Here is a 24,881-nt window from a genome sequence, read left to right as displayed (position 1 = left end):
AGGTTTAAATTTTTGAGTAGACAAGAGATTTAAAAAAAAATTTCAAGTGATAATTTTACCTCTTTTTCATCATATATTTTGAATGGCTGCTCATTGTTCCTGGGAAACAGGAAAAGGAGCCCTTTAAACAAGGGCTCCAAGAGCTGTTTGATCTGGCACCTTTCCATAACCTTCTCAGGCCTTCATCACACGTTCCTGCTGCCACAGTTCCTTGGCCCACCGTTTTCTCTGTACCTGGAATGCTGGTCTGTCCTCTCATTTAGGTAACTCAGGACTCTTTCCGTGTCAATTTCACTTCCATGAGGAAACCTTCCCTCCCTTCCTTGAAGGAAACCAACCCCTCCCAATAGAAACTCTTTTCCTAGCATTCCTCAGAGTAGCAGTTTTTCACTTATTAGTGGAATTACGCAATTGATAATCATCTATTTGTCAGCTTCATGAGGGCATGAGTTTTTGTTCTCTTATATCCTTACTTCCTAATGGGCACTTAATAAATCTGCCGAAAAATTGTGAAGATAGAAGAAAGGAGGGAAGTTCTCCAACATGTAATCACTTGTAATTTCCCTGAGGTACAAATCTGACCTGAATAGCATCCACAAGATTAATAGACTGAGATGGGGTGAGTGCTTCATAATAGCTGCACTGTTACATAATATCTGCACTGTAATGTTATTATCTTCTTTTATATAGGTATTCATTTTGTAAAAGGTCTTAGGTATGAGACTTGTCTTATGCAATTTGAGGATCTATGGTTCCCTTGAACCTTTACGTATTATTGTGTCATTTCCATATTCCAGAACTTTCTCATCGTTCCCAGTGATTGAAAGCTGAAAGTCAAATCCCTGAATCTGGTGCTCCTGACTCCACAATCTTAACCACCTCATCTTAATACCCATTATTCCCCAGTACAAACACACCGCCACAGCCAAGACGAGTCTCTGCCTTCTAAAGTCACCACACTTATTCTCAACTCCAAAACCGTTTAGCGCTACACTAGGGATGCGCTTTCCTTTCTGTCTACTCATCCATAGTCTCCCCACAGAATCACAAAATATCCTGGCTAAAAAGCATCTTAATAGTCATTTCCTCCAAGGTCAGCTTAAGATGACTCTTTCTCGAAAGGTCATTTCCTACTGTTCAGACCACACTCTCTGCCCTGTATCATTTGGCTAGTAAAATTGACATCACACCTACTCTGTGCTTTACTTGGCACTGCTCAATAATACTGATGTGGTTTCTGCCCTGTGGGCCTTACTTTTTAGTTTGTTATCTCTAAAATTCTATAGAATTTGTCTAGAAACTATTCATTTTGGATATCTGATCATATGTTGCTTATATAAATGTTTGAAATAGCATGTGTTATGTATTTCTCTCAAAATATTATTGTGAAAAAGCATTAAGATATGAAAATTCTGAGGTATAGTACACATACAGTAAGTTTCAGGTGTTGACATTATTACTTTGTTTTCTCTTTTTAGTGTATTTTATTTCTCTAAAGATTAGGGATTAAATCTTTCAGTTCTTTGTACATCCTCAGCATTCATACTGGTAGTAGTCACTTGAAAATTACTTATCAGTTAGCTTTTAATTGTTGGCAAAATGTCTATTTTCCAAATCTCGAAGGAGTCCATCTTACTTGTTTAGAATCCTTCGCTTCTCACTAACAGTAATGAACTCAAGTTGAACAACAACAGAAAGTCCCATTATATAAGAATACTGAAGAATAGTATTCTAGTCAAAGGCAAGGATGCAACCAGGCCTAATGAAAGGATCCATCCAGGACTGGAAGGCCACTGGATTTTCCTTTCCCCCACTGCTGCATCTCTGCCTCATTCTGCTCTGTCTGTGTGGAATTTGTCTCTTCTTTTCCAGTCATCTGGTAGAGTGCAATTTCCCCAGTGCTCCTCAGTTTTTATGCTACAGTTTCCACCCTGCAGAGAAACTGATTTTCAGTTCTTATCACCACTCTCAGTTTTAGAGAAGGACTTTCTGATTGGCTCATCTAGCTCAGAGGTCTACCATTGTCCAACCAGCTGTGACCACAGAATAGGTTCACTAATTGTAAGTTTGGATCCTGAGGTTTGACCCCTCTAATTTGCAGTACGTACTTTAGAAATAGAAATCAGCTAAGTAGACACTGTAATTATCTACTATTACCTCTCATATAATAAGTATTTATTTTTTAAAAAAGAATAAGTATAAAATGTTAAATGGATAAAATATGACATTAAATAGTATTTTTAAGTAGCTCTTAATGTGTATTTAAAGTACAGGGTTCATCTTAATAAATGAGTGATTACACTAAGGCACTGTTCAGAATATCTATACCATTACTGTCTGATAGAAATATCATAGAAGCCACATGTGTAATCTTAAATTGTCCAGTAGCTACATTTAAAAAAGCATTACAAGGAACAGGTTAAATTAAGTATAATAAATTTTATGTAGTCCAAAGTACCCAAAATACTACCTTCCAATATATAAAATTATTAATGGAATATTTTACATTGTTTTGTGTTATTCAAAATATACTGTGTATTTCACATCAACAGCACATTCTAGTTAGGACACTAAATTTTCATCAGAAACATTTACTCCATATTTAGATTTTCATGAAAATACAGATTCATGTACCCAGGTTTTCCAGACATACTTAACAGTTTTCCAGTCACCAAATCAAGGACTGGTTTTTAAAATTAAACAAATTAAAGCTAAGTAAAATTAAAATTTTAGTTAGTCATACTAGTCACATTTCGAGTAATGGCCCCCATTTTGGCTGGCACAGATTAAACAGACCCCTTAACTCAGAGATGGAGAAACTGAATCCTTGAATAGATTCAGTGACTTGTCTAAAATCAGAAAGTGCGTTAGCAGAGTTGGGACTGGAAACGGAGCCTCTAGGTCGCCATCGTTGCCCTCCCCTTCCCATGCTGTTCCTTCTTCACTGTGCTATTTTGTGTCTGGCTCAGGGGCCATTTATAGACCTCCCTGGGGAAAAAACACATATTTATAGTGTTTGGGCTGATTACCATCTTAATCAGATTGAGGCTTCTACATCATTTTAATTCAAACAAGAAAATGCAAAGTTAGAGTGCCTAGAGTGAACGCTGTAGGCCCAATCATTGTTCAGGGAAAGGACTAAAATAAATCAGAACAAAACCCAGCTCATCCAAAAGGGAATTAAGATGTTAGAGACTTTTCCACTAGTAATGGGAGCACACAATATTTTTGCCAAGTGCTTTTTCGGACTCTTTTACATTTTCCCATGGAATGTTTGAGAGTAGCAGGGGAGTGTCCGCTTTCTAGCCCTGAGAGTGAAAACCAGAAGGGAAAGAAAGAGAGTTTACTCATAGCAATTGACATTCGCTATGTGGTTGTGACAAATGCTTGGAGAAATTTGCTTTCATGAGCATGAGTCTGGATTCATTGAAATGAAACAGAACGCACCATTCCATCACCGAGAGATCTCTTAATTGAGCCTAAGGACCAGTGCACTTGCTGCAGATATATGACCACAAGAGTCAGGTTGAACCCAGCAGAAAAAGTAGTGTATGTGCTTTGACTCTACCCACTAATGGAAGAACTAGGCAAGTATTCTAGAATCTTGGTTTCTAATATTTCTATTTAAATTTGTCCTGTAACCTTGGACAAAGCACACTACTACACTAGGCCTTGGTTTTCTCGTTGATGATATTGGAGCAACTGTACCACATGGCCTTCCGTATCCCTTCCAGACCCAAATTACTGTGTTTCTCATGATATGGCTCTAGATTCTTTTGATTGCTCAGCTAGGAGGTAAATGTTGAAAGCACAAAAGCAAAGAGAGGGAATGCTTTGTGCCCTGGGCATTCATACCTGTAAATCGGGCAAGACTGAGATTTGACACATATTAAAGAAAACAAAAACACTCAATCTGGGCAGTAATGCTAGTATATTAGTTGGATTAGAAGACTGAGTTAATACTCATTGTGATATTCCTCAGAGACCTCATAGTTTATGAGCCACGACTTTTCTCCCTCAGAATCTCTAATGGATATTTTACCTCAACTCCTTCATAGAGAATTCTCTCAGAAGGTGGACTACCCACTTTGGCCCACTAACGAAGCATATAGGTATCTCTAGGAATAGCTACCAAATGGAAAGTAGTGCCAGGTGCATACACAAAGAAATGTTACACAGCAGTTCCTTGAATAAGGTCATTTCATTCGATGTTGTTTTGTTATTATTATGTTGATGAGATGACATAGGAACTTCACTCTTGTTAAATATAACTGTAGCTCTGGCTGGGTAGCTCAGTTGGTTGGAGCATCATCCCGAAGCCCCAAGGTTGTGGGTTTGATTCTGGTCAGGGCACAGACAGGAATCAACCACTGAATGCATAAATAAGTGAAACAACAAAGTGATGTTTCTCTTTCTCTCTCTCTCTCTCTCTCAAATATATATGTATATTTGTAAATCATTTTTTAAATCAAACAAATATATAAATCAGCCTGTAGTAAAATTGGTTTCATTATATGTCATCTTGCTTAAAGTTGCAGAACCTGTCAACAATGTTGAGGTCTTACTGTTAATATGTCCTGTCCCCTTTCAGCTTCGATTTCCATAAAGCTTTTGGTGGCTCCTCTTAGAGACTTTCCTGTGCATCTAAGCCGGGTAGAACACTGTGTCAAATAAACCAGAATAGTTGCTTACATGAAGCAGGAAGACAGAAAGGAGAAAACATGCCAGGATTAGCAAGTCCCCCCGATGTGAAATAAAAGCACACAATTTATTTCAACCCGGGTCTTAAATATACCAGTTCTGAGACTGTAGAAGTGTTATACCACATATCTTATGAAATTCATATATCATCTATTTTAAACTTATGCGTCGATTTAGAATGTGCATGGATATTTTCATTGTTGGACTTTGGAAGCAGTCATGTTCCTAGTTATGCTTAGAATGCTTTTAATTAAAGTAGTTTTATATCTTTTTAAAAATCATTTAGTTAAATCATTAATTTTGTGCTCATGGATCTTTAAAATCTCTTAGGAGACACATGTTACAAATATATATGAATATAAAGGATATGTCATCTCGGTGGTCTTGGCTAGAACTGTTTTAATTAATCCAGAAAATGTAAGACAGAAGTTACCAAGAAAGAGGGTAAAAAATTGAGACTGTGGAGTTAAGAAAAATCCAGAGAAAGTTTCCCTTTCAAAGCAAGGACTTTCTTTCTTTTTTTATGTATGTAGATACATAAAATAAAACTATATGTATTTCAGGAATTTGAACAGTACTCTTTACATTACTGCTTTGACATCCTGTGCGGCTTTATCAACTTTCCTAATCCTTCACATTCCTCTACTAGTAAATAAAGAACTTTATTTATATCTTACATTCTTGTAATAAATGTTGTGAGTTCATATTTATATAGAACTATTTAAGTACAAAATGGTCTCTGAAATGTTAGTGGTAGTGACCATAATGCATGTTGTTATTAAGGCAAAGAAAATTTACATTCTTGAACTTAGTAACCTTTAACATCCATTTCCGAATCATAATCTTGGAAGAGGTGAAAAACAGAAAGACCTCCTGTCATCTCACAAATGAAATATTTAGTTCACTGTGTTTTGTTCCCTTTGCAAATCATTTACTATATTTAATTAAAAAGAAAATACAGAACTGCTTGACATTCCAGTCAAAACTGGATACCTCTTGCAGGCAGACAGGTAAAAACTAGCTGATATTTAATATTATATGTTTACCTCAGTTTTATCTTTAATAAATCCAAGAATCTTAAAAAGCTAAAGTGTAACTATTTAAATAAATTAATGAAAAAATAAAATTTTGCATTTATTATGCACTCTTTTCCAAGGAAATTTTGGCAAGAAGGTGTAATGAATGAAATACAAGACTTTTAGAAATACATTTTCAGCAGTGTATTCCAGAAATTCATATCTTATCAGCTATCAATGAATTGTTCATTACTTTAAAACGACAGATATTGGGGTAGGATTAGATAAAGGAATTCCATTATTTAACTGTAAGAAATGGCAGGCTTATGGTTGAAACTTTACTGGAAAAAGTTGATTGCTTGAACTGTTGATAAGGTATCTGAAAACAGGAGCGTGGGTGGTGGTAAGGGTGTAGTTGTAGCTAAATAAGAATTTGAGTACAGAATGTAAACATGGAGTTCAGCTGAAAATAAACAGAAGTGTCGGTGGGCACCGGCATTCCCCAGTTTAAAAATAACATAAAAACAAAATATTTTTTACTTTAACCACAAGAAAGAAAAGGAACCTGTTCATTTAAGGCAAAGGCCAGAGTAACAAAAAAGGAGTGCCTTAGTTCAATTCAAAACAAGGGAATTTAATTTTGGTTCCTACATGTCAGAAGATCCAAGAGAAGGACAAGCAAGCGTATTCAGAAACTGGAGCAGGGAAAGAGTTTGAAGAGATTAATATGCGGATTCTGCTTGCCACAGAAAAAAATGCACAGTTACAATGGAATGAACTAATGGGTAAAGGCTGTTCTACCCTGTAAATACTATTCAAATGGTATTTGCAGTATGTATGTGCTGTATTCCATATTCTATGAAATCCGCTCCTCGCTGATAGGGCTGACTATATTAAAGCAATTGTTACAGCCTAAATGGAGGAAACTTGGAGAGCAATTCAGTCCCAAAGGAAAGACAAGCCAGGAAAGAGTCTTGTAAATGATGTAAATATGAACTTGCAGGTGCTTGAAATAAGTGTTGATTTAATGAAACAAATCATCAATATATTCTGAACACACTGGAAACACATAGTCTTTAAGAACTTGTTTATGAGTTGAATGAACTGGCCTAATTGAATTAATTCACACCGAGGGTTTGTTTATTCTACTTGAATGAAGCCAAAGCCAACAATCCTGAAAGCTTTTTTTTTTTTTAATTTATTTTTTGTTTTGTGACGGAGGTGAGAAAGGAAAAGAGAGTTGTAATCGAGCCCTAAAACAGGCCAAATAAGGCACATATCCGAGAGATATTAAAGAGGTAGAATTAACAAGATTTGAAAACTTTGCAGTTAGACTGAGCTGGGACAGTCAAAAGAGATGTGATGTGGAGCAGGAAGAATAGAGTCAGGACAAGCTAATGTGAGATGCCTTTGTGTTTTTGGTTTTTCTTTTGTTTTTTCCTTTCTGTTGAGTTTATTGAGATGACGCTGATTAACAAAATTATGCAGGTTTCAGACGCACAGTTCTACAACACATCATCTCTACACTGTAGTGCACGTTCACAGCCCCAAGTCGAATCTCCTTCCATCACCCTTTAGCCCCCGCTATACCCTCCTCCACTACCCGCCCCCGAACCGGGCAGTCACCACACTGTTAGCCTCGTCCATGAGTTTATCTTTTTTTCCTCTCTTTTGCTCAATACCTTCACCCTCTAACCCAGCTCCCTGATCCCCAGTCATAAAAGTTTTGAATGGCATTTAGTGCTTCCAGGAATTGAAGCTTACTTATCTGTAGATAAACCAGTTTCTTTTTTGGCTGTATTGTATTAATTAAAACTGTTCTGTTAAATGACTCTAAAAGGGACCCCTTGTGTAATTTAGAATAAACAAATTTCTTGACTTTCCCCCTACGGAGATACTTTGCTGGTGAATAGAAAAATAAAGTTCAGTGGTTTGATTAATTTTACATGGCATTAGTTACTCTTTATGACTCCAGTTCAGTTGAAGGTATATCAAATTATTTAGGATCCTCATTAGCCAACTCAATTTTAGCTATCCCTAATAAGTATCTTATTTTTCTAATGGTAATATCTTAGCAAAGTTAAAAAAAGAAATCAGAGACTCTAATTACAGCAAAGATAATCTTAAAATACATGAAGTACATGAACTTATAGCCAATTAATAATTTTAAATAATATCACATTAATTTTTAAAACTATTAAAAGCTGTTTTAATAGACTAAGAATTTTCTCCTAATAATCTAAACTTTTATTGATCCACAGCCATTTATAGCAAGCATCAGCAACTGTACCCCATAAGCCAGATCCAGTCTGCTGCTTGCTTTTGTATGGCTGGCCAGCTGAGATTGCTTTTTATGGTGGATTTTATAGATGAACATTTGCAGTCTAAATGATGATAGAGAGTACTGGCTTTGAACCCCAGCTAAGCAACATGCTGACCCAAAATAAACAATTCCTTTCTTCTTGTTGGTACATCTGAATTACAAAAGAAATTAAATTCAGTTATAATACAAAAGAAATCATATTCAATTATTACATTTGTAATTTTGTGATAAAGATTTTATGGTGAAAATTTGTTTTCTATTGTATAAACATACCTGCATAATAGCTTTGATTTTTGCCTCTTGGCATGCAAAGCCTAAAATATTTACTGGTCCTTTACAGAATTTGTGGCCCCCTATTGTATTACTTTCTCATTTGTGTTTTTATCCACTCATGCATCGGTTCAGCAAATACTTTCTGAGCAACTCCCATGTGCCAGGTACTGTCTAGGTCCTAGGAACACTGTAGGGAACAAGATTTTATAAAAATTCTGCCCTCGTGAAACTTATATTCAAATTACATACATTATCACTTCACAACTACCTTCTTCCATTATTCCCATTCTATAAATGGGCAAATTGAGGGTAAGAGAATTTATGTTGCTTACCTGGAGTCCCTCAACTCAGTTGAACCCAATTATACCTGCCTCCAAGTCTTCAGTGAGCTTCTAACCAGTGGGCAGGGCTGGCTTCGTGGGCAGGGCTCCAGGCTTGGTTTAACGTTCTTCTGTCACCATCTGGAAATTTTTAATCATTTTCTGAACAAGTTTTTGAACAATAAATACATTTCATTTTGCCCTTGGCCTCCAAAATTATGTAATTAGTCCTTCCACGAAGGCAAAGGTGCTTCTCTCTTAGACCACATTTCTGCCAAGCTGTTATCTTTTCCTAACCACCACATAGATGTATCTATGAAGAAGACTTGAAATCTATCAAACGCTTTAGAAAAATCAGCTATTATTATTTTATATTCCAGTTCACCAAAAGACTAAAATTTCTTTGAAGGCTAGGACTGTCTCACGATAATTTTTTTAAAGTTCCTCTGTGCCTAAAGCTCTTTTAAGAACACATTGAATACAGAATGAATATTTTTCAGTGGCATTAAAGTCCATTAATATCTGAACTTTGTCAAGGGTAAGCAAGCATTGGCTCTGTCTCATCTGAATTTACTTCCATGAAAAAGCAAAATCTTAACCATTAGTGCTTTCCTCTAATCTACATGCATTTGTAAATTTTGAAGCAGATGTTAGATCTGAATTAAACAGAATGCAAGAACTGACCTGTTCTAGTATGAGGACATCCTTTGTCTGGCAGTCAGTGGCTCTGCAGCATTGGTGTCTTTGAAGTATGCTCCAAGTCTCCTGTATTTAAACTGGATGCTTTCCCCTGGCTGGTGTGGCTCAGATCGTTGGAGCATCATCCCACAACAGAGAGGTTGAGGGTCAATTTCCGGCCAGGGCCCTTACCTGGTTACCTAGGTTGCAGGTTTGACCCCCAGTCCCCGGCCCTGGTGCATATGGGAGGCAACTAACCGATGTTTTCCCTCTCACAATGGTGTTTCTCTCTCCTTCTTTCTCTCTTCCTCTCTCTTCTTCTCTCTCTAAAAAGAAATGGAAAAAATGTCCTTGGTGAGGAAAAAAAATTAAAAAGCATGCTTTATCTATCTTTCTTTCAATTTCTTGCAGCCTAGTCATTGTTGGATAAGCGAAATGGTGGAACAGTTGTCAGTCAGCTTGACTGATCTTCTGGACAAATTTTCAAATATTTCTGAAGGTTTGAGTAACTATTCTATCATAGACAAACTTGTGAAAATAGTGGATGACCTTGTGGAGTGCATGGAAGGACACCCATTTGAGGTAATCTGGTATTCACTGGGACTGGTTTTTTACTACTCTTCTCTAAAACCTATATTGATTATGGTGGTGAGGGGGCACCCTTATTTGTGTGATTTTGAATGTATAGGTTTGTCATTTTGAAGTATTTTGAAAGATGAGCACAGAAATAGATGTTTATAGTTATACCACAATGTTGAAATGTATATTGACTTAAAAGTTATCATTTAATGTAAAAATTGACTTACATGATAATATAAAAATTGTCCTAACTTTATTTCATACATGAATGAAATTCTTAAAACCTTCCCATTAGGTTACAAGGGTTTACTCACCTTACATGAAAAATTGTCTATAATGAACACTTAAACTTGACCTCTCATCCACAATAACTATGTCATAACAAAGAGGCACATTTTAGCATCTCCAACTAATTTTATGATTAGTTGTTACAAACTTCAGAATATGGGCATGACAATGATTTGGCCTCTAAGCATATTGAAGAGGTAGTATACCACTAGAAATTGGGTACAGGCCAAAGTGTTGGAATTCTAATCCTGATGCTGTCATTTATTAGCTTTGTGAACTTGACCCCTCTGTGCTCACTTTATTTTTGCCTAAAATGGGACAATGATCCATCTCATAGAGTTGACATTAGATGATTTGTGATGAGTGCTTTATCATTGTCTGGCTAAAGAAATGTTAATAAAAATTTTTCTTATTATGATTTTATAACATAGTAGCTATAATAGAATAGGTCATGCTTTGGCACAGAGTTCCCAAGCCAAGATTTAGCCTTACAGGCTTTTTAGAAGTTTAAACCTAAGATTTTAAATAATGATTCTGTACCATAGTACTCAAGTACTTCCTCATCAAAATTCCAGTTGCCATTTAAGTCTCAAGATCAGTCCCATTTGTGTTCTCTGATCTCAGAATCCTTATCAGGCCAATAACCTAATCACTATTTTTATTCACTTCAAATTTCTGAGTCAGAATGTATCTTGCAATCAATGACATCTTAGAGATAACATCTCTTTTTATATCATATTAGTATAAACAGTGTGCTGATGGCATTGATAGGAAGCGGAGGTCACAAAAAAGTAGGGTATATCAGATGAGGTGTCATGAAGGAAATAATATATGCTTTGGAGCTTGAAAGATGAGTTAGGTATTCAATAAATGGCTATGTCAGGAAGAGCATTCCAAATACCAGAGAATGTACATTTGGTGGTCATGACACTTTGGATCCCAGGAGATTCATACCAGGTGCTACTTCTCAGTTGTTTTGGAGACGGAATAAGCATATATGAAGCACTTAAAGAAGTAGATAGGAAGTGCTACATGTTAACTCTTATTATTGCCAGAATATAGATAACCATGCATTTATCAGTTCCTAAAATATAGCTTTGATTTGCTTGCAGGAGGACTTTAAAAATTAATCACACTCTTTATTCTTTTGTGACTTCTTTCACTCAGCATTATGTTTGTAAGATTTATGCACTTTGGTGCATATAGCTATGGTTAATTATTTACTGCTTATATAGTGTTCCATTGATTCAACATACCACTGTTGATTAAACCACTCTCCCATTGATTGATATAGGCATTTATAAACACTGCTGGTAATAAATTTACTATATATCTCATGGTACATAAATACAAAGCTTCACTAGAGTATTTACCTAGGAGTGGAATTTCTGGGTCACAGGATGGGCATATGTCCAACTTTACTAGATAGTATCAAAAGTGCCAATTTACATCTTTCCATCCATGTATAAGAGTCCCCTTAGCTCCATTCATATCTTTGCCAATATTTAGCATCAATAGACTTTTTAATTCTTGGCTATTTGGAGGATGTGTCATGGAAGTTTATTTACTTTTTTATGTAAGGAATAATGATTATAATGAGCATCTTTAAAGAGCAGTGACTCTAATTTGTTGTTAAGATTATGATATTAAATTTACCTTATTCACCCCTACTGCCCACACTGTTCCTTTTACCTGAGGTTGAGCCTCAGCCTGAACTGAGTGGGATCATTATCCTGCTGTACCAATTTGGATGGTGTATATCAAAACAGTTGTCTAAGAGGGGTAGTTTTCTCTGAATCTTTGAAGGACATAGTCTTTTTTACTTTGACATCCGTTAAATCTGTAGACTATTTGTAAAATATAGTCCTGTTTTTTCCTTCTTCTAGAATGTAAAAAAATCATCTAAGAGCTTAGAACCCAAGCTGTTTACTCCTGAAGAATTCTTTAGAGTTTTTAATAGATCCATCGATGCCTTCAAGCACTTGGAGATAGTGTCATCTAAAACTAGTGAATGTGTGGTTTCTTCTACATTAAGTCCTGAAGAAGGTAAGACAACTAAGCATTTCTAATTTAAATGTAAACATCAAACTTGAGTCTTAGACAAAAGCAAATATCAATAGCATAAAAGAAATTAATGGTTGTAGATTTGTTTTCCAAGTCAAAGCAACACTCTCATGAATTTCAAATTAAAGAATTGTGTGTGTCAACAATAAACAAGATAGTCGCTCATATTTTTCGTATCTGATATTTGCCAATAGTATACAATTATGTTATTTTTCACCTCCCATCTTCTTAATGTCCCCTTCTCAAATCTTTTCATACGGAGCCTGAGTTAAGAGTTCTAATCTTCACTAGTTACTCTGATTTGACGCTCTTTCTCCCCATCCCCCTTCCCCAAGGGTCCCTACGATAGAAAATCTTAATTACATTGCCTTTTTTTTTGGTAATGACCAAGTATGAACAGTTTGCATTTTTTACATTTATTAGCCTGTAGAGGCAATGAATCTTGGTTCTAGAAGGTGACTGGTAAATTTCTTAATAAAAAGAGAACAGCAAGACCCAGTATGAAGCACGTAGGATCTGAATAATCTAGATCGGGGAAGTGGACCTGATAAGTACCCTGGTATAGCACTCAGCCTTTTGGGGACTCTGTAATTTACGTAAATCACCATGCAACACCTGACACATTATTGCTTTCTATTTAGATTCCAGAGTCAGTGTCACAAAACCATTTATGTTACCCCCTGTTGCAGCCAACTCCCTTAGGAATGACAGCAGTAGCAGTAATAGTAAGTACATACATCTGATTTAATGCATGCATGGCTCCAGTTAGCATCTATAGGAGTATTGCATGGGCTTTAAAGGAAATTTCTACACTTATTACTGTTAATAGTGTGCCATTATTGTTCTTCCTGAAACAGTCTTCCTGAGAGTTAAATATTAGGTTTGTAGAAGTGGGGTTTCCTACACTTTGAGGTAATTATTAGGGAATTGAGCCAATACATGTTCTGCTAAGATTCTTTTAAATAAGGCATGAAATTACTTTTGGGAAGTAATTAATGATTTACGCTTCTTTCACTGTTGACTTAAAATATATTCTATGTAGAATTTGCCTAACAAAATGGAACTTTAAAATGGAAAGTGCAAATGCTAGTTGTATGGCATTCCGAGGATATTTTCATATATATATATTTCACTATTTACTATTGTGTGTTTGAAAAATGGATGATTTTGTTATTTTATTATAAAATTATATGTTGGAAGAGAGTGTGCTTCTTTCCATGAAATTTCTGTCCCCTTTGGCCAAGAGCCCAATTTCCTGGAAGTCTAATGTTCTCTTTTCAAATCTAGGCAAGATCATTAGATTTACTAAATATTCCGAACCTCTAGAACTTATGGAAGCTGTAAGAGGAAAAAATTCATTCTGTGATTCTTAAGCTAAGAAAGTCATCCCTTAAGGGCACTGTCATATGTTTAAGGACATAGAAGACCTATCTATAAAAAGAAGTAATCAATTTATTATAAATTGACAGTAGCAATTCTACATTTCAGAAATTTTAAGGAAGAACCTCTAATATCCCTTTATTTTTGCCAACAAAACCTGACCTAAATTAACATGAGCTATTTTATAGCTTTATCTTTCTAAAAGTAAACATTTATACATTTCTCTATAGAGATATTAATACATTTGATTGCAGGTTGCTACCAAGACCTCACTGAGGATATTATGTAATATATAATATATGTAGAACAGAACATCCTAAAATCTAAAAACTTGAAGTATACAATACTTCAAATCTGAAAAGTTTTGAAAAGGGACTATATATGTGTTAGTCAATTAAGGTCTTTCTTACTAATTATGGCTTTTATTAATTTTTTCAAAGAAGCAGCTTTGACTTCTAACATTCTATTTGTTTATATTTCATTGATTTCTAATCTTTATTATTTCTTTCATTCTGCTATGGGTTTAATTTGCTCAATTTGTTCTAGCTTCTTAAGGTCGCTTCTTAAGGTCTTAAGGTGGAAAAATCAGATCATTGATTTTTAAACCATTCTTCTTTTCTGAGTCCCTTAAATATATAAATTTCCTTGTAAGCAGCTTTAGCTGTATCCTGCACAGTTAAAAAATGTTTTTCATTTTATTTTATTTTTACCATTACCATTTATTGCACCCCACTCATTTTTATATGTTGTGTTTCCAATATCATTTTTTTTTAAAAATAGTTTACAATTTTCCTTGTGATTTCTGCTTTGACTCATGAGTTGTTTGAAGTCTAAAAATGTGTTTTTCCTAGATGTTTTATTGTTACTGGTTTATAAATTAATTCTATTATTTGCAGAACAAACATGATAATCTTTTGAAATTTGAGAGTTATTTTATGTGTATTATTCAGATACCAGGTGTAGCATTCTCAAATTTGATTAAAGTAGTTGATAGTGTTTTTCAGGTCTTCTGTATCCTTATTAAAATTTTTGTCAAATTTTTTATTCATTACTGAGAGACGAAAATGTAAAATCTTTTCTTCTCACTGTGGATTTGGCCATTTCACCTTTTTAAAGTCTGTCTCTGGTAGGCAGGATATAGTTGGGCCTTGCTATTTTATCTAGTTTTTCTGATTTTTACAGTATTTCATTTATATTTAATACAGTTATTGGTACAGTTGTGTATGGGTTTACCATTTTGGTATTTGTTCCATTTGCCCCATTTGTTTACTGATCCTCTCTTCCTCCTTTCCAGCCCTCATTTGGGTTAAGGGTGTGTGTGCATGTGCGTGTGCATTTGCATGTTCTATTTTAATTACTCTGTTGGATTTTCAACAGAGTATGTATCTTGGCATAATCTTGTGGTGGCTTTAAGAATTACAACATCTTAACTTGTAACAATCTACTTAGAGTTAATATCATAGCACTTAAAGAAATATAGAAGAACCTTGAGACAGGATAGTGTCACTTACCCACAACCATATTTTGTTCTGTGTTGATTACCCTGTCGGGTATATATATATCTATGTATATATCCGACAGAGTAATTAAAATAGAACACGCACACGATACACACCCCCCCGCCCCCTTAACCCAAAAGAGGGCTGGAAAGGAGAGAGGATCAGTAAACAAATGGGGCAAACACGGAACAAATACCAAAATGGTACACCTGTACCCAACTATCCAATAATTGTGTGTATGTATACACACACACACACACACAGTCATAAACTCCATGATACACCCTTAAACTTACTGATTTGAACCATCATTATCTTTTATTTTTACTCACATATTTATTATTTCTTGTACTCTTCATTCCCTCTTGGAAATCCAAGTTTCCATCCAGTGTTAGCTCCTTTTGGGCTAAAGAATTTCCTTCGCCATTTCTCATTAGTGCATGTCTGCTGGCCACAATTTTTTTTCTTTTAATCGAAATATGTATTTTTGTCTTTAGTATTGTAGGTATTATTTATTAGACATGAAATTCTAGATTAATAGAATTATTTTTTTTCTTTCGGCCCTTTTAAAGATATTACTCTGTTTTTCTCTATCTGTTATTCCTCACAAAAAGGCAGCCAACATTTGTATTGTGTCCTTCCTCTTATGTGCTGGGTCGTTTTTCCCCTCTGCCTTGTTTCAAAAATTCCTAGTTAGCAGTTTAAGCCAAACTGTGTGTTCTTTGTATTTATCTTTCTTATTGTTTGTCAAGCTCCTTGGTTATATAAGTTTATATCTCCCAAATTTGGGGGAAATTTTGGCATAACTTTTTATTTTTTATTCTCTCACCTCTGCTTCTGAGATACAGATCACATATATGGGACAGTTTGATATTGTCTCGCAGATAATGGAGATTTTGTTCAGTATTTTTTTCAACCTCTCTTCTCTTCATTCTTCAAAAATGAATAATTTCTGTTTAACTGTTTTCAAGTTCCCTGACTCTTCTGCCATCACAAAATCTGCCAGTTTTTTCACACAGTACATTTTGTTGCCATTTTTATTTTTTTAATTTAATCTTTATTGTATTTTTTCCATTACCATTTAGTCTCCTTATATCGCTCCTCCCCCCAGCAATCACCACACTGTTGTCCATGTCCATGAGTCCCTTTTCCTTATTGCTCAACAAATTAAGAATTTATTTTTTAGAGCAGTTTAAGGCTCACCACAAAATTGAGGGGAAGGGACAGAGATTTCTCATATACCCATGCGTAGATAGCCTCCTCCATTAGCAACATCCCCACCAAAGTGGTTCATTTGTTACAATTGATGAACCTACATGGATACATCATTATTACCCAAAACCTGTAGATTACACAGAGTTCACTCTTAATGTTTTACATTCTGTGGGTTTGCATCCAGTATAGTTTTTCATTGTTAAGTTTGTACTTAGTGTTATAGAACTTCCACTTGATTATGTTTTATATTTCCCTGCTGACCTTCCTATATTCATTATAATAATATATTCTTTTATGGCCCTTGGATATAGTTACAGTAGCTGTCCTAAAGTTCTTGTCCCTAATTTCCACGTGCAGATGGTTATCTCAGGGATGTGTTTTATTGACTGATTGTTTTTTTTTCTCCCTGAGTATGAATCACATTCCCTTCTAGATGGCTAGTAATTTTCGAGTACCTGCTGGTTTGATGGATACCGTTATTGTGTATCCAGACTGTGTAGCATTCCTTTAGATACTTGAGTTTTGTTCCAGTGGGTAGTTCAACTACAGCAATCCATCCCTCTTATTCATGGTTTTTGCTTTCTGTGGTTTCAGTTCCCCACAGTCAACTGTGGTCTGAATATATTAAATGGAGAATTCCAGAAATAAACAATTCATAAGTTTTAAATTGTGTGCTGTTCTGAGTAGCATTATGAAATCTCTCACCGTCCTGTTCTATCCCACTGGGATGTGAATCATCCCTTTGTCCAAACATATCTATTCTGTATGCAATACCTGTCTTTTAAGTCACTTAGTAGCCATAAAATCTCTCCATTCTTGCTCTCAGAACTCCTTTGTCTCTGAATGACTACTGCAGGCTCTGTTAAGGTCTTAGTTGCCCAGGCCTTGTTTTGTTTATTGTCAGATTTTGTGAAGTCTCACCCTGCACAGGTGCAGCTTATTATTTGACCAGTGGCTTAAGGAGACTCTTCTGGAGATTTCTGGGGCTCCTTCTCTGCTTGGCTCCTTTCCACAAACTCCAGCTGTGGCAGCGACCCTGAACCTCAGTCTGGTTTCCTATCTCATTAGAATCCTGAGCCCTACTTGGGTTCTATCTTCCATGCCTCTGTCTGAAGGTGCCTCCCAACCAGAAAATCAGAACAGTCACGGACCTCACCATATGTGTTTTCTCTCTCTCAGGAATTATACTCTTGTGCTGCCTGTTGACTAATGTCTGAAAACAGTTTCCTCAGAAAATCTGTGGTATAACAATTATCTAGGTTGGAAAGGCTCCTCTGCTACCATCATGGTTAGAAGCAAAAGTCTTTTCTACTTACTTTAAAAGACAAACTGAATACAAAACACCTATTCAGTCCTGTGCCTCTGAATCTGAAGGTACTTTTTAAATTGCAAAATGAATGGCCAACCTTTTTTTTTGTTTGTTTTGCTTTCTTTTTTTTCCCCCTGTTGTAAAAAGTATGGGTCTTGCACAATAAACATCTTTTGGCCAGGTGATAATCACTCATGAATATGGCACTTAGATACCCATGCACAAGACCTGCTCTTGTGGGGCTTGCATTCTCATAAGAGAAACAGACGCAAATAAAATACTTAGTATTTTCTTGTATGTATACTGTATATAATACATATATATATATAATATACAGTTAGCCTTTGGACAATATGGGTTTGAATTGTACAGATCCACATGTACATGTATTTCTTTTCAATAAATACCTGTATGTACTATTTTTCATCTGCAATTGGGAGTTCACGGGTGTGGAGATTAAACTGTATGAATTGATCTATGACGTTTTACATAGGGGACTTTTATATGCACAGGGGGTCCCGGAACCAATTCCCCCCACCAAGTCCCCTAGGGTACCAAGGATAGTTAAGTTTTGAGGGAGTTGAGAGTTATATATACATGGATTTTCAGCTGCATGAGGGAGGGGGCAGGTTAGTGCCCCTAACCCCTGCATTCAAGACTTGACTTTATATTATAATATGTATGATAATAGATGTATATAAATGATTTTAGTCAGAGCATAAAGGAGGTAAGGCTATTTCGGGAATAGGGTCCGGGCTATATGAAGAAAGCGTGCTCGTTTTCAGGGATAACAACCTGAAAGCTGCCGTGCTAACCAGAAGACTGGGCCATGGGAAGGGGTCTAGAAATGTGTACCCTCTCTGTAGCTTATAAGGGAGAATCCCAGTTACCAAAGGGAACTGTATTTTCAAAGTGACAGTACCATCTTTGGTATCAAGCTAAAAAGACATTTTTAAAATGTTTGTTTTGAGATCCTTGCAGACAGTATTTAACTGATATAGAAGGAAATCCTTACTCTGACATTATCGTATACATCTTTGAGAAATACAGTCGAGTCAGACTGCCTTGGTGCTGTATCCCAACCCTTGCCTAGCTGTTTGACCTTGAGCAAGTTACTTGATCTCTCTGGACTCCTGTCAAATGGAGGATCATACCTCCTTCATGGGGTTTCTGTGGGTTTCAGATGTTAGCACACGTGTACCTGGAGCCATGCTGGATGTGTAGAATGTGTTCATCAATCATTATTAGAACAATTGGATGCACTGAGGCTGTGGGTCTGTGAATGACAAGCCTATAGTGACCTTTGGTTCTGAATTAAGAAGCAGCACCAAGTAGCAAGTAGCGTGTTTTCTAAGCAGCAAGACATCCCTGTTCACACCGTGGTACTTAGAAACAGACTCACTGTAAAAAAGAGTTCAGCAAATTTGTAGCAGTTGTTTGTATTCATTTCTACAGATGTTGGGCATTAGTAGTCAAACAAAAGTCAGTTGCCATGAATTTTGGATAGTGGGAAGTTTTTGTCATGCTGATATAAAATTAATGCATTAACAACCCAGGAATTTGGAATTACTCAAATCCTATCCAGATGAGCTCCCTCTGTCTACGAGGTTTCTTTGGGCAGTCTTTACATAAAAGCAAAGCTTTGTTACTGGCTTGGCGTTCGGCCCCAAATTCCCTTCACATGGGCCTTGAGGCGCCCGATTCAAATCCCATTGATCCTTGATCGACAGCATTAGTAGCAAGTGTTGGGAGTCAGGCCCTACATGTGCAAGCAAGCCTTTTCTAATAATATTTTTTTCTCTCCCTCTAAGAGAGAAGGCAATATTATTATTAAGCCACTTGAACTAACAGGAGAAATAACTGAGGAAACCTTGGCCTGGATGGGAGGTGAAGCGTAGTTCCTATGGCCTGGTTCTTCCCCTCCTGCTATTTACCGGGACTCTCCCTCCCTCTGTCCTGCAGGAGGCTGGTCAGATTCCAGGACTTTGCCTGGGACCACGGTCCTAGAGATGAAACTTTCAAAGTGGTTAAAAAGTCACAGTGCTCTGAAAGTGATGTGAACTTTCCATAGTTAAGTTTCTCCAGCAGGCTTTGTTTGGAAAAACTTAGAGTGGGAACTCCCATATTACCTCTCTCTCTAATAAGTTCCTTCTGCTTTTTTGCTGTGGACTCTGGCTTGAATGGTACAGTTCAAGATTTGATCTTTGGCTAAAACAGGGAGAAAAGGGTGTTTGGCTGCCTTGATTACCTCCTGGATTCCTTCTGTCTCACTGGCCAGATGTAGCTCATGGAGTTCTCCATAGCACCACCCTAGCTCATTAGTTTTCCGTTGGTGCCGAGGGACAGAATATCAAGAGCTTCTTTTGTTCTCTTTGTTGACATCGGTTAGGGCTCCTCAAGGAGGTTACATGGTCAAATCTATCAAAATGATAGTAAAATTAAAATTCCTAAAATGGTAGGAATTACTTAAAATTTCCTTGTAGACAACACTTTTATAAATGGTTAAATCCCAGACTAGTGTACACAACCCTGAAAGTAACTGTATTGTTGTAGTAGTAGTAACACTTTGGTTATGCCAAATTCCATTTTATAACACTGGCTTATTTTGCTGAGAGAATCATGTTGAGCTCCAGTTTGAGAAGCCTAAACTGTATTTCCCGTGGGCTTGTAAGACATGGGGTGAGCCAGAAAAACTGTTAATTAAGTCGTAAGAAAGTGAGTCATTGTTATGTGAATGGAAGACCCCCCTTCCCTTCCCAGCACCGCGGTCCCTTACACTACATGCCCCTCAACACGGCACATGTATGTGGGCACAAACACATTCCCTGTTGTTAGAGCTTCTTTGGAAACACAGGAATCATAAAACTAGTGAATTTTCTACTTTCACCTTACAAGTAGTGGGAAGACAGGCAATTCTGTTCTCCCTAGAGTAGGTAAGATTTGTTTCTTGCCTCCCATTTTAAATCTGTGAGTTTATTTTTTCCTGGTAAATGTTGATACATGTACAGTGATTCAGTTCTTTTAAATTATGTTACTATATTTAGGAACTTTATACGTTAAATAGTTGACTGTAGACTGACAGTAATTTGAATATCATAGTAAAATATCATAGCCCAAAGCAGTCACTTTATCTTGGATTAGTTTATGTTTTGATTATGAATTATTGAAAATGTTTAATTTCTAAATTTATTGCATCTTCAAAAGAAAACTGAGATTTTTAACATCCAGAACAGCACATGTTAATGTTTCCAAACAGCGACGCTGTTCCCTGTCAAAAAACAGAGAAAAATCTGTCAAAATGTTAAGCTTTGTGTTGGGAGGTAGAGACCCTTGTGGGAGATGTGTTTTGGTTGTTTTTTTTTTTTTTTAAATCATGAATTATCCTGCTTCTCATGGAAGAGCAAAGCAGGAACAAGGGAGATGTTCCAAGCTAATAAATGTCTCCTCTCTCACTAAGTTACTTATTTAGAGTAAGCAATGGGGAGACACTAGTGCTTTCAGCCGTTCTTTAATGTTCATTAGTCTCAGGTTTTCCAAAATAAAAAGCCTGAGGAACCACCTTTACTTTACCACATGGTGCCGGTTACTGCCTGGCACCCAGTAAATACATGTTGCAGATGTGATGAGGAAACACCATGGTTCTAAGTGTGAGGTACCTAAAAGTAGTCTGACCGCAAGGGACAAAAATGACAGTATTTGCAGCTGGCCAGACATAGCTTAATGCACTTTATCTGGGTCACAAAATGTCGTCTTTAAACTGCTTGGCTTGATGTCAAGAATGAGAAAGTGAAAGATATTAGAAGATAAGGCCGTAGAAGGTGGATTTGCTTGTCAGTATAAATCCATTTCCCCCCCAGGAATACATCATCCGCATCCTCTACGCATCAATATTAACCAAGTCAAATCTCCTTTTGTCTGTGGGCTTTTTTCGTTTTGCAATGTATTTACCTTTTGGAGGCTACATTGATTTGTATTGTCATTCCAAAATAATACTCGGCAGAAAAATCAGCGTTTTAAGTATTTTGAACAGAGATAGGTCAAAAGCACATTACAGAAAGAGTTGGGAATGACCCGAACAATAAGAGCAAAACCTCTAGCGTGGAGATGCTGCGTTCACCATTGTGCTATTGGAATTGCAGGGAAGGCGTCATATTCCATTGGAGACTCCAGCCTGCAATGGGCAGCCATGGCATTGCCCGCATTCTTCTCTCTTATAATTGGCTTTGGCATTGGAGCCTTATACTGGAAGGTAAGTGCTGCTTTTGGACCAATAACTTTCTGAACTTTACGTACTTATTTTTTCTTACTATATTTAGATAAATGATTAACAAACAAATGCCCTTTTCTGAGAAAGCATCTCACCAAGAAAACGATAAAACAGGCGAAGGCCAAATCTTAACAAAATGTAAATCTTAGAAAAGCTTTCTCCCCATTCCTTATTATGCTTTGAAGACAACTCCTTTTGATAGCTTCAACTAAATATAAAATGGAATAAAATAGGCTAAAATCTTATGACATGCTAAAGCCAAACAGAAATGTCATTTATATTATCTACTCTTTTGGATTTCTGCTCTTTGTTGTCTTCTTATTGAAGCCTGTCTAAAATTTTAAAATGTGCTAAATCATGGTGATTCAGCTTTTTGAAAAGTCTTCTGAATTTGATTACTGTTTCAATCTTTCAGTTTCTTTATTACATGTTTGCCTCCAACATTTTAAAAATGTCGAGTCAATAATACCATGTGTCTTTTTATAATTTCTCATTGGAAAAATATTTTACATGCCGTTTGATGAAGAAAACTTGTTGGATTTATTAACATAAAAGATAAAAGTGGAGATCACTTACCTCTTCAATATTAAACTATTTATTGATATTTTTACAATATATGTCATTGTTTTTTTCCCAGAAGAAACAACCAAATCTTACAAGGGCAGTTGAAAATATACAGATTACCGAAGAGGATAATGAGATAAGGTATTTTGTTTTACTAAATGCATTCACAAGTGAGCTTGACATCGTCATTTCACGGACCACGCACGTTGTCATAACGTCTGTAAGAAGTTGCTCACTCTTACAATAGCAGCTCCCAACGCATGTCTTCTAAGCCTTTGTCCACACGTCTAACTTCACACTCTCTCTGCAAGCCTGCATCTCCATTCACCTATAGAATTCTTTCACAAACTTTCTTAGGGTATAAGAAGTGGTCCTCTCTAATTTATTTCTGTAAGCAGTCTTGCTCAGGCTCCTGGTCATGGGGCTCAGCAGGCATGTTTGCTTATCCTTCTTTTCCACACTGTTACCCAGACACTACTGATTCCTATCTCAAGTCTCATGGTAGCTTAGCTCTTTCATTGGCAATAGTGGTTATCTTCATAGGAAGTGGTTAACTTCCTATGAGTTGCTGCCATAGAGTCTGTTTTTCTTAGCCTCTCTCATCTCTACCTTTCTCAAATTCTTCCTTAAACTCTAGTTCATAACATCACTTCCTAGTGAAGATACTTTATGTGGTTTTTCTCTTGCGTAGGTAATGTATTTGACTTCACACTAGTTTTAGACCCCTTACCTCTTCCCAATGTATTCTGTATTTTCTCCAATGCCAAATATAAAATATAAAAATTGTTTTAAGATACCTTTCCACTTACTGTAGCTGACTATGATCGCTTTTTTACCTTATGCCATATTGCCCCAGTACTGATATTTTGATCTTATATTCAGTTATAGTTTTCATTTGTCATGTTACTTTCTGTCAGCTTATTCCTATGTATATGCATATTCACAGGCTCAATGCATAGGAGCATTTTTAACATGGACATATGCATGTGCATGGACAATATTTAAAACTACTCGGGGAGACTATGTTGAGGCAGATAAGGTCTTCCCCCATCCTTATAGTATTACTTAGGAAGGTAAGCTTCCTGATCAACTTTGCAACCTTTTGTTACTGTATTTACAGAAAAAAAAAAAAACCTGCCTTTTACAATACTCAGATCCTGGTGTACTTCAGACTCTCTGTCCAAAAGCAAATAAGCATTTTTCTTGTTGTTTTTCAGTATGTTGCAAGAGAAAGAAAGAGAGTTTCAAGAAGTGTAATTGTGGCTTATATCAACACTGTTACTTTTGTACATAGGTAAGTTTTTAGAATTCAAGCTGAAAGACTTAACAAGATCTATAGAGCATCATAGAGGCCAAAATTTAGAAACAAAATGTATTGTCTTCTATTAAGCTGATGTTGGTGTGTTAACTGAAAAGCTGTTACATAATTGAACTGTGCATTTGAAATCCATTGTTATATTCTGAGGTTTTGAAAGGCAAAGGACTATTAGTCCTGATGAGTGGATTCATCTTGTATGGAGGATACATAAAAAAAATTAAGTATTTACTGTTTGTGAAGCCAGAAAATAAATTACACAGGGAAATAATGTAACTTAGTACTAAAATAAAATATTGTTAGTAGAAGAAGAATAAATAAAATCAGCTTCAATTTGGTATAACTACTGTAACATGATTTTTTTAAAAAAAGTATTTCATTTGTTAGATGCTGAAATGAGCAAAAACAAAAACCATGTTGCTGACATTTTAAAGAAAGAGGAGAAAAGGTCAAAATATCTTAATCAGGAGAGGGAAGTTGTCAAGGTGAAGTGCCACCTGTCTCATGACTGATAAACATTGGGCCTTGTCATAGTATAGACTCCAGCACACTCTGAATATAAACCAGTGAGAGATACCCTTTGTGATTGTGTGGGTCTGCGGAGGGCTTGTGGGTGAAAGGAGGGTGAGAAAACATGCCCAGAAGGCACTGATGTTCACACCTCCCCTCGCAGCTCCCAAACTCCAGATGCTGTTGAGGGAGCACCCTGAAGGGCACGACCCCTGTCCAGCATCCATTCATGCTCTTCTCTCTTTCTCTTCTGCCAGCTGGCTCTTAAGTTTGTTATGCCCATGGATCCTGAGTGCATTTATTTCAGTAAGTGTTCTCTCCTACTCTTCAGTTCTTTCCCATATTCTCTCATGGCCAGAGGATCATTGCTTACTCTCCTGGATTGCATAGATATGGTCAGTGGTGAGCTTGGTCGTTTCTTTACAGGTCACTGTCCTTCCAACTTGCACTTCTGTACCAGATTCTGACATTGATCTCTATAGAGTGAAACTTCCCCAGGAAAAACTGGGTCACAGAGCCCTCCACCTCCTCCAGGAGCACTCATTTCTTGAATTATAGAATACCATTCTCCACAACCCAA

The 24,881-nt window shown here is 36.4% G+C and overlaps 1 protein-coding gene across 2 annotated transcripts in view; it reads left to right on the top strand.

Annotated features, from left to right (window-relative positions):
* The window catches only part of KITLG (KIT ligand), a 91,408-nt gene that overhangs the window by 56,148 nt on the left and 10,379 nt on the right, over positions 1–24,881 (top strand). The window contains exons 4-9 of one of the 2 annotated variants that reach the window (XM_054580179.1): positions 9,723–9,893; positions 12,065–12,224; positions 12,932–12,967; positions 21,785–21,894; positions 22,550–22,617; positions 23,694–23,770. In XM_054580179.1, the coding sequence (XP_054436154.1) occupies positions 9,723–9,893; positions 12,065–12,224; positions 12,932–12,967; positions 21,785–21,894; positions 22,550–22,617; positions 23,694–23,733 (585 nt within the window). In that variant the 3' untranslated portion in view covers positions 23,734–23,770. Of the gene's footprint in view, positions 1–9,722; positions 9,894–12,064; positions 12,225–12,883; positions 12,968–21,784; positions 21,895–22,549; positions 22,618–23,693; positions 23,771–24,881 lie in introns of both variants that reach the window. The other variant, XM_054580178.1, reaches the window with a different exon arrangement.

The sequence above is a fragment of the Pteronotus mesoamericanus genome, unplaced genomic scaffold (genome assembly GCF_021234165.1).
Source record: "Pteronotus mesoamericanus isolate MK-2021 breed Mesoamerican mustached bat unplaced genomic scaffold, CSHL_Meso_final contig_56, whole genome shotgun sequence".
In the NCBI taxonomy this organism is placed as follows: Eukaryota; Metazoa; Chordata; class Mammalia; order Chiroptera; family Mormoopidae; genus Pteronotus; species Pteronotus mesoamericanus.
The sequence above is the reverse complement of the archived record's forward strand: the minus strand, read 5'-3'. Positions and strand labels throughout refer to the sequence as shown.